This window comes from Hetaerina americana, unplaced genomic scaffold, assembly GCF_022747635.1.
Source record: "Hetaerina americana unplaced genomic scaffold, ioHetAmer1.1.p SCAF_4, whole genome shotgun sequence".
Lineage (NCBI taxonomy): Eukaryota > Metazoa > Arthropoda > Insecta > Odonata > Calopterygidae > Hetaerina > Hetaerina americana.
This window is the reverse complement of record NW_027286985.1, coordinates 95,985,281-95,995,596: the sequence shown is the minus strand read 5'-3', so window position 1 is coordinate 95,995,596 and position 10,316 is coordinate 95,985,281. Positions and strand designations below refer to the sequence as shown.

The 10,316-nt window shown below is 35.5% G+C and overlaps 1 protein-coding gene across 3 annotated transcripts in view; it reads right to left on the bottom strand.

Moving 5' to 3' along the window:
- LOC139692589 (scoloptoxin SSD14-like) overlaps positions 1-10,316 on the bottom strand; it is a 79,358-nt gene that overhangs the window by 742 nt on the left and 68,300 nt on the right. For all 3 annotated transcript variants that reach the window (XM_071590855.1, XM_071590856.1, XM_071590857.1), the window contains 3 exons: positions 6,588-6,778; positions 4,271-4,541; positions 729-842 (listed from right to left, as the gene is read on the bottom strand). In XM_071590855.1, the coding sequence (XP_071446956.1) occupies positions 729-842; positions 4,271-4,541; positions 6,588-6,778 (576 nt within the window). The remainder of the gene's footprint in view (positions 1-728; positions 843-4,270; positions 4,542-6,587; positions 6,779-10,316) is intronic.

Genomic DNA, 10,316 nt, shown 5'->3' with positions numbered 1-10,316 from the left:
CCTACTGGGTCTGAATAGGTGGTGTTAAGAAAAGGCATAAGGCAAGGTCCATTATCACCCTTTTTGTTCAACAAATATGCGGAGGAAATGATAAAAGAGGCTCGGGAAGAACTGCAGATAGGAATGAAAGTCGGTGGGGAATTCAGTTGGCAAGTTGAGTTTCCAGATGATCGACCTTTAGTTTGTCAGCCAGCCAAGGGATTGCAAGCATTGCTGAGTGAATTGGAATGTTTGTGCTACAGATATGGGATAAGAATAGATGTAAATAAAACAAAGGTTATACAGTTTTTATGAAAGAGAAAGGCTAAGTTCAATATGTATTAAAATAGGAGTTCATCAACTGGAGCAGGTGGAAGTTAATCCATCTTAGAAGAAGTGTTTTGGACCAAAACCGGCTAATTATTAGGGATATAAGGAGAAGAATTGTGTTAGGCAATGAAGATTTAACAAGGAGGGGTTAATTGATTATATTGCATTGAGTGAGGATGTTAAGAAAAGACATGTCAAAACTTTGATATGGAATGTGGTTTTGTTTGGTGCGGAAACATTTTCATTGGAGAATAATGATAAGGGTGAATTGGAAGCTTTTGAGATGTGGATTTGGATAAGGATAGAGAAGGTCAAAAACAAATTAAGTGCTGGGTATGGTGAGGGAGGATTGCTGGGAGAAATCAAAAATACGCAGGAAAGATGGATGCAAAGCATATTGACTGGCAATTCATTCTTACATGTAGTACTCCGTACTCATAGGAAATCTCCATTGGGTTTAACTGATGGTGAAATCGACTTGCATCAACTGCCTCTTTTATACTTTCATTCAGCCATAAATGCCTGAGTGTCACCTGTAACCAAAAGAGAATCATGAATTGTAATAGCTTAGAAATTACAACATGCACCTGAGCGGCTTATCTGCCGATAGAGATAAAATTTGTATACATTAGTGGGGAACTTGCTTAAGAGTGAGTGCGCTGTTCCTATGTCATGTCCATTTGGACGAATTATAACTAATACAAAGGTTGTGGTAGTCTGGGGTAGAGCATTGGACTACTGACCATAGGGTGCGGGTTCTGGGCACCCTAAGCTCAACCCAAGCTGAGTGATTTTTTGAGGACCAGGATCTTACCAGGAAACCATAAATGACACAGGGAAAGGCACTGGCCCCCCTCTACCTTGAGGTGTGAATTTCACATGCTGCTGGGCTTAGTACTAGGCAAACTCTACCCTCACCTATGGAACCAACTTTCGGGGTGATAACCATCTATGGTTTTTTTATAACTAATACATTAAGTTGTCCCTGGTGAGAGGTGCACACAAGACCAAAGAGAGGGAGCAGAAATGTACAAAATCACTCCAATGCCCTATCTTGCTATCTAATTTGTCATGGCCCTATTTGATGTAAATTCCATAAGCCTTTACTGTAATTTTAAATGTTATGAATGATAAGTTAAGATAAAAAGAGACCTGCGTTTAAGACTCTTTATGGTTGGGTGAATGAGTTTAAATTGCATCCACGAACCACATCCATTTTGCATCCACGAATGATGAGCATCGTTTGGGACATCCAATGGAAGTGACTTACTCCAAAGGATTGATAAAATTTACGATATGGTTTTGAATGATCAGCGAATCAAACGATTAATGGAGAGTATTAATTGAATATGGAAAGAATTTGAAATTTATTGGCAGAATAAATTCTCCTTCATCAAGGCAATGCACAGGTGCACACCTGTGCAATTTCAATGGTGAAAATGATGGAATCAAGGTTTGAATCATTACAACATCCACTGTATCCACCTGATTTGCCCCTCGGTGACTTTTTTTTATTTACCAACTTGAAAAAATGGCACAGTGTAAAACGATTTGATGGGGTGAAGGGATGAGTATATTCTTAATTCATATGTAGTTAAAAATACTTGAGGGGGAAAATAAAACAAAATTCAGAAAATTGGCAACTATATCTAAACTAATCAAATGACAATGTTACAGAATATATATGTTTTTTTCAGAGAAACCAAAAAAGAGCTGCCGGATTGAGTGATTTTCAGAGCAATTTTGATGGTCAATTGTGAGAGCATGAAGGTTTTGCCAGTGGACAATTTTAGGGTTCATATGCTCCAATAATAGCTGAGAAGGTTAGTCACGAGTTAAAGGAATTGTTGCTGATGCAAGTGTCACTTAAAAATATCGATCAGTGGATAAGGTGAGGAGCACATGATTAATGGTATCTTTTTTTCATTCTAGTCTATTGTTTATCCATACCATGTGAAGCGTAAACTATTATGCTAAGACTTCTTTTATTTGAATTACTATGATCAAAGCACAAATAATATGTTGTGTTTACATATTTATATTATAATATACTATATCAATATGTAAACACTTTGAGACATATACATTTATCAGTATTAGAATAATAATTTATTTGTAAATACAGCTTTTTATTTCATATATTTTCACAAAAGTAGACCTCTTTAACATCATTATTTTAGGTGTGAAGTTGAAGTTTCTTCTTTTCAACCTGATATTGCATTTGAAATGTGATCTTCTAATAATAATAGAATTCACTGATGCAGTTCCAGTTTCATTCCTTTTTTATTTTTACATCTGCTACCATGTAAAATATTATTTCATAATCAGTATTGGCTTGTAGGAAAGATAAAATCTACTGTGCCAATGAAGACAAATTTAAAGACTGTAGATCATTGCTAAAGTCTTTCATTTTGCTCAGCTCAAATTATGTTTCAAAGTATCTTTAACGAGGGGTTGGGAGTTGATCCTACAAATAAAGATGTAAAGAAAGGATGAATGAAAACCTAAATATCAAGCATTTTTGTGTATGGCTTGGAAACCTGGACAGAAAGGAAAACAAGTGATAAAGTTTTAGCCATGGTAGGGGAGGAGGAGATTTTTGGGAGAAATACAAAAGAGGTGAGAGAAGTGAATGCAGGAGACGCTGAGAGGCACTGGGATAATGGATACTGGTATAAAGTGGAGGATGTTAAGGGAAAGCAATGCACCAGAGTCAGGAAGAGAGAGCAGGCATTCTGAATGAAATAAAGGGGTTTGAAAGTATTCAGAGGTAAAGAATGAGTTTCTGTTATATGTAGTGCACAGTTTAAGGATATTTTATGTAATATGGGTCAGGATTTAGAAGCACGGTAGTGTCTAGAGCAAGAGTCCATTGATTAACTAACCTAACATGAGAAACTACTTATAAATAACAAATATTCATCAATCAGAATACAATTTGAAAAATTTTGATTTTTACTGCACATAATTAATTCTACATCTAGCACTTAAATAAATAAAATCTGAAACTATTTGGTACTTGTTATTAATTACTGGAGCCTGGTCTTGTGTGTCAATTAATAAAACTAGCACTTGGCATGAACATACAGATACAGTATGCAATAAATAAATAACATTGGGCTAGCTGAAATACTTCAGGTACCTTATAACTCTAAGACTTCTTTAAAGGCTTGTTGAAGCTATGCTATTTCCATACTTTTATTACTTTTCCATTGTTAGCTCTGATATTTATGAAGAATTTAATGTGAATCCAAAGATTACAGATTTCTCGCATAAGATATATATTTTATATTATTATGCAATACTATATCATCACACAACTCCATCAGCTCAAATTTGAGCAGAAGTGTTGATAGTATAAAGCTTTTTTATATATAAATGAATGCAATATAAAATACCAACTTATTTTAACAAAATATTTACATATAATGCATATGCTGGAAAACATCTTATCCAAAAAGGAGAAATTTCATCTTACTCCATTTTGATGTTTTGCATGAGAAATCATCCTCAATTAGTGGATGTAAAGTATGGAATATTTTACCAGTACATTTAAAAAATGCCCAAAGGGTAAAAATAATCCCAGAGGTGGTGCTTAAAATAAAGATAAATTCTGATTAATATAAAGATAATGTCAATTAAATGTAAAAATAAAATAATAATTAATATAAAATAATCTTAATGTCAAAACTATCAAATTATTCTGTTTGGAAAAGTTCGCATTATATGTAACCATTTATACTTTATGGGACCAGACTGATCCCAGAGCAATAAGTACCTGTACATATATTTCCATTTCAATTCAATCAAATTTTTACTGAGGTAAAAAATATGAAAAATTTCCTGTTGGGAGGAGATTCCTTCTACTTTCCTTTCAATAATTCCAAGGTAAATATAAGTGGGTCTGCCTTATTTTGTGCGATTTGCCCAAATGTGAAATTAATGTAAACTATATGCTCACCAAGGACATAGCAGTAGGTATTTTGGTGCCTCCTGAAGCACCTATCACCAGTCTTATTATCCCTTCTGATTCTGTATCATGCTTATTCATGTAAGGGATTTGTAAAATTATTGCTGGAGCCATTGATGATAAAGCCCTCTTCTTAGGTTTGAGGGAGTTTGCCTTAGATGGAGGAATACCGAAATAGTTTTCAATGCCAGGCAAAGAGAAGTCATCTATACAGCTGTTGAGAATTACTCCTGTGCTGTTGGAGATGATTCCAGCTCCAAAACTGAAAATAAAATGCCTTTATTGAATTAAAAAAAATACTTATTTATTTCCCCATGTGTACAATGAAAGACAATGGGTCACGATTTCCACTCTTACATTTTCTGCAATTATCTTTAATGGATCATTTAAAACTATCCCTCCGAGTTTATTAGGCATAGCCTCAATGCAAGCTCTATTTGTAAATACTGGCACTGTTCATACTGTGTCATTTGATTAGTTTGGATGGTAATGATGCCATTTTAAGAAATTCAAGTGCATATAGATCATGTGAGGAGGGCAAAGGGGAACCACCTTAATGGCTTATCCCAAGCAATGATGGTGGAACCAAGTATGAAAATAAATCCTTGCAACTATGGGACTTGACCAAGTGGTGTACCCAGGAATGGAGGAAGCAATACTTGAATCCAACCTCTGAGGTTGTCGTCACACAAAATCTTTGCACAGGCAAGAAGATGGCAGCAGAAAAGGAGGGGCAAAAGAGGAATACCACCGGGAGAAATAGAGACTCCGAATGTTAGGCATGGGTAAAATAGAAAAAATAGCATGGGAAATGGATGGAGAGGAATTATAGGCACTTATGGTGTTTGTGAGGTGAGATGGAAGGATACAGATGATTATTAGAGTGATCATTATGGAGTAACATACAGCGTATGAGAAGAGAGGGAGTGAGGGGTGGCTATAGCAATGGAAAGGAAACTGGGGAGAAGGATGGTGAGCATGGAATAGGGGAATTTCAGATTATTATTCGTAGATATAAGAGCAGAACTGGTCAATTAGTGGTTATTCAGGTGTGAATGCTGACAATAGGCAGAGGGAGGAAGGAGTAGATGGGATAGATGAAATGATAACAAGTGTGCGGAGAATAAACTTTGATATTGAAAGGGGGATTAGAATGCATAGAATGAAAAAGAATTCGGAAAAAATGAACTAAAGAAGATATAATGAAGAAGATGGATGAGAGATGGGAATGGAAGACGGTGAATACAAAATTAGGGAGAAGAAAGTTCAAAGGGCTAAACAATAAACTAAAATGAGAAATTAATAGGGCTAAAGAAGCACGGTGGAAAGACCAGGGTAAGGATATGGAGATTCCACAGAGACAGAGCAAAATAAAAACTTTTTGAAGAAAGTAGAGGGAACTGTTGGGATGTAAGAAATGGAATTCTGTAAATAATGTACAGATGTAACAGGTAAACTGTTAATTGAAAAATTGGTTCTGACAAAATGGATGGAATGTATTGAGGAACTTGATGGTAAAGATAAATAGGTCTGTGATATAGATAAGGATAGCTGAGGACCAGGAATACTTGACTATGAGATAGAAAAGGCATTAAGGGAAATTCAACGAAAGAGAGCAGAAGGGAACAGATGAAATCCATGCAAAACTACAGATGAATTTAGGATAATGGAGAAGGAAGAGTTTTTATGAACTCATAGAATTATGAGCGAGGAAGTTCGCTGGAAGACTGTTGGATCAGTGTTGATACCCACACCAAAAAAGGAAAGTATTTGAGGATTATAGATGTACGAGTTTGATTTCATGGACGGCAAAGGTAGTACATGCTTCAGATTATCAGAAAAAAGATTGAAAAGAGAGCAAAGGAGCAAATACTCAAGAGAAAGTCAATCTAGGTTTGGAAAGGGAATGGGTATGCATGATGTCAAAGGTATAATGAGTAGAAAGGAAAATAGAATATCATAAGGATGCAATTGTATGCATTGTGGATTTTGAGAAGATGTTTGAATGAGCACACCAGGCATGATTAAAATACATTTTGCAGTAGCAGTCTTGTGTATGTTTCATTTTGATTTTATGTTACATTTTAATAACCTTCATTTGTTCAGATCGATATAATGAAAAAATAAATGGACAATAACTGCTTTCAAACTCTCCCAAACTTCCCTCATAATAGACTTTTCGAAATATTTTCCCTAATTCAGAGATTAAAGGAATAGACATTGGAATTTCAATTATAAGATTGATTGATAGATTTAAATGTAAGCAATTACTGTTCATTGAAATAACCTATCATTATTTATAACTTACTAAAGGTTTATTGAACTTGTGAGTGAAACTGCATCACCATTAGGTGCAATTACAGACAGGTGAGCAGTGCCATGGTCATCTGAAGTGAGTGACGTTGCTCCATACCATGAGGGGTCCTCTCTGGTCGAGCTATCACTTATTCGCTTCACCACCCATTGAGCAAAATCTCTTGAAGTTAGATTTCTCATGACCTAAATAGATAAAGAAAATTGCAGCAAATATATTATTACATGTAAAACATTCCTATATTAAAATACAACACAATGTATATGTTTATTTTTCCAGGAAGTTTTGGCAATGTAAAATCATAGGATAGATTGTGTATAAAATAAGTTCAAAGAGGCATACACTGGATAAAACAGGTAAAAAGGCAAAAAACAGAGGTAAAAAATAGTTTCAAAAATCCATTTACGGAATAAAAGAGGTAACCCTGTATTGAAGTGGTGAAGTAACTTCTGAAAAATCATAAGATATACGAGGGTCATCCGGAAAGTAGTACCCGTTCGTGAAATAAAGACACAAAAGTAAATATTAACAAACATAAAAAATTTTATTTGAAAGAGGATACTTTAAACTACTTCTCAACATAATCTCCAAGCAAATTAAGGCATTTGTCATAACGTGTGACAAGTTTCTGTATTCCTGCTGCATAGTCCTTCGCCGCCAGCTCATTGAGATACGCGAGGGACCCATCTTGCACAAATTTTTGCATAATGCAGATGGTGTTTAACAATTTCATGAACAATTGTTCGAGAAACATTGGGAAAATGCTCACAGATGTCATCAATTGTGACGCGCCGATCGTTCCTCACGAATTCGTCAACTGAGCTCACCAGTTGGTCTGTAATGACAGACGGTCTCCCCGAACGCTCATCGTCGTGTGTGTTCCCCCTCCCCATGTTGAAGTTGCGACACCACCGCCGAACAGACGACTCGTCCATTACATTGTCTCCATACACCTCCTTTAATTGGCGATGAATATCACATGGGCGAACGTTTCTTGCATTGAGGAATTTAATCACTGCCCTCACTTCACAACTGGCGGCGTTCTCAATTTTTTTAAACATTGTAAACAATCACAGAAACAACACAGGCAATGCTAGCGTCACGCAACTTGGCTCAGAGAAGGCAGACAAGCCACTGAAGCTATCTGACCTCGTCCAGCGGCTACTCGCGCCGTCAGCACTTGATGCGGCACGAACGGGTACTACTTTCCGGATGACCCTCGTACATACATATTTTCGTAATATTTGATCTCAAGTGAATGCCTCTTACACTATAGAATTAAACTCATGAATTTAAGGCTATAGACTGGCCAGTACGGCCCTCTAAATGGCTACCGTCTTTAAAAAATGTCACATATAGTAGTTGTCAATAATTACATAATGAAAAAATATTTTTGTTACCATGCTCATGATTGCAGTGTAAATAAACATACAAAACTTTGGTAATATCATCTAGTTTAAAAAAGAGATGATGATAAATGGATAAATGGCTCAGTTAATAATTATAACGAGAGAGTGCAAAACAGTAATTTGACTTTTTACATTTGGTTTATCTTTGCAAAGTTCCATAAATTGGTTCAACTGAAGCCGACAGATAAAATTGAACAGAAAACAATATTCTTAGCTTTTTCTAAGTAAAGGACTATTGAAAAACTTATGAAAATGAGAGAAATTGAAATAATAATTAAGACCTTACTTACGGACCAACAAACAACTTTAATGGTGAAAATCATTTAGAATAACCTTGCGACCACTTGCTCTATTCACAGATGTAGGACTGAGCCAATAAAGCATGATGATGCCAGGATAGGTAATCGGTAGAAATGAGTATCTATTATTGTACTTATTTTCGTGTTTAATAAGCTTTTTATTAAATTTCTAAAACATCATTAAATTGAAATAACCCCTGAAAATACCATTCACTTATTGAATGCAATTAGTCCATATTCTTTTAAATGTAACCTCTGAAAGACAAACAAATTTATTCCATTGCTTGCGAAGGCAGTTTCTATAAACAACTACTGAGTAAGTTTTGAAATCTATGTATGAGGGTAATTAGAAAAGTTCTTGGAGTGGAATACAAATAGATGACTAACCTCAGTGAAACTTTTTATTTTTCAATGTAGTCTCTCTGTACATTAATGTACCTGCTCCAGCGATGGTCCAACGTCTTAATCCCATCTCGAAAATTAGATTTTCCTTTCAGCATGCAAAATACCTGTCTACTTCCACTGTTAGTTCTTTGTTTGAAAAGAATCTCCATCTACCAAGGAAAATTTTGAGTTTAGGGAAGTGGTGGATGTCTGATAGTGCCAAATTAGATGAATAAGGCTAGTGTGGCAACAATTTGTATCTTAGTTAATGTATTTTTGCCATGGCAATGACACTTGTGTGAGGACGTACATTTTCTTGATGAGACATGACTTTTTTTCTTGCCAAACCTGACCTTTTTTCGTGTATCCATTGCTCTAATTGGCCCAGGATAATAGTGTAGCATTGTCCAGTAATTGCTTGGCCAGTGGGAAGATAATCTGTCAGCAGAATCCCTTTCCCATTCCATAAAACTGAAGCCATAACCTTTCTGGCCGACTGTATTGCCTTTGCTGTTTTCGGTGCTTGTCAATCAACATGTTTCCACTGCTTTGACTTCTTTTTTGTCTCTGGGGTAAAGTAGTAGACCCAAGTTTCACCTGTGGTCACAAAACGTTGCAGAAATTGTTCAGAAATTTCCATTCTTATGTGTTTATGATCCATCTAGCAGATAATTTTCTCCATCCAATTCCAGTGTTAAACTGTGATTTGTCCATTCAGATGACATCCCTACAGCTTCAGCAATTTCTTACACTTTCAGTCAGCAATCCTCCGTGAATACTTAATGCACTTTTGCAATATAATCTGGGGTAGTGGCATATTTTGGCTGACCACTATACGGATTATCATCTAAGCTGTCCTGTCAAACTTAAACTCATTTGTCTACTTGGCAACAGTTGAATATGAAGGAGCCAGAGCCCCTTAGAATGTTCTAGAAGTCAGCATGGATTTCCTTTAATTTCATACCTTTCTTTACAAAGTATTTAGTCAATGCTCGAATCTAATTTTTTTCAATCTTCACAAATCACTACATGGGAACAATAATAGAGAAGCTCATGCTCCACAGATCTCTTCCCAGAGAACTGACGCATTACGTGGTTACTCATAAATGATTACTTATTACTATGCAGGAAACTTGTTGCACTATCACTGAAATCTGGTGGTTTTTGTGAGAATCTTTCTAACTACCTTCATATTTGGTTATTTTACAGGAAAGTCATAGATGATTTTTTGATACTCTAAGAAACATATTTGTGACTTATTTTTTTACTTTTTAGCGGAAACAGGAGAGTCTTTTTGTGAATTTTTTATATTTTTCTGTATTCTATATAAGATGATGGGCAAGGTCTTCTGTCAAGAGATATGACTTAATATGTGAGGCACGAATAGGTTTCTCTTCATGCTTGTAATCAAAAAGCACCATTTTTGGCAATCCATGGTTGTAGAGTTGTCACATAGTCATATAGTTTACTTATGTCCTATAGGTAATTTTTACTAGAAGCATTGCTCATATGAGAATACCAAAAAAGTGTTAATAATGATTTTAATTTGTTTAAGATTATAGCAGGCTTCAAACAGTTATGTAATGACTTTGCATCAGTAAAATGGTGTTATGTAATTGGTGCCTTTGAGT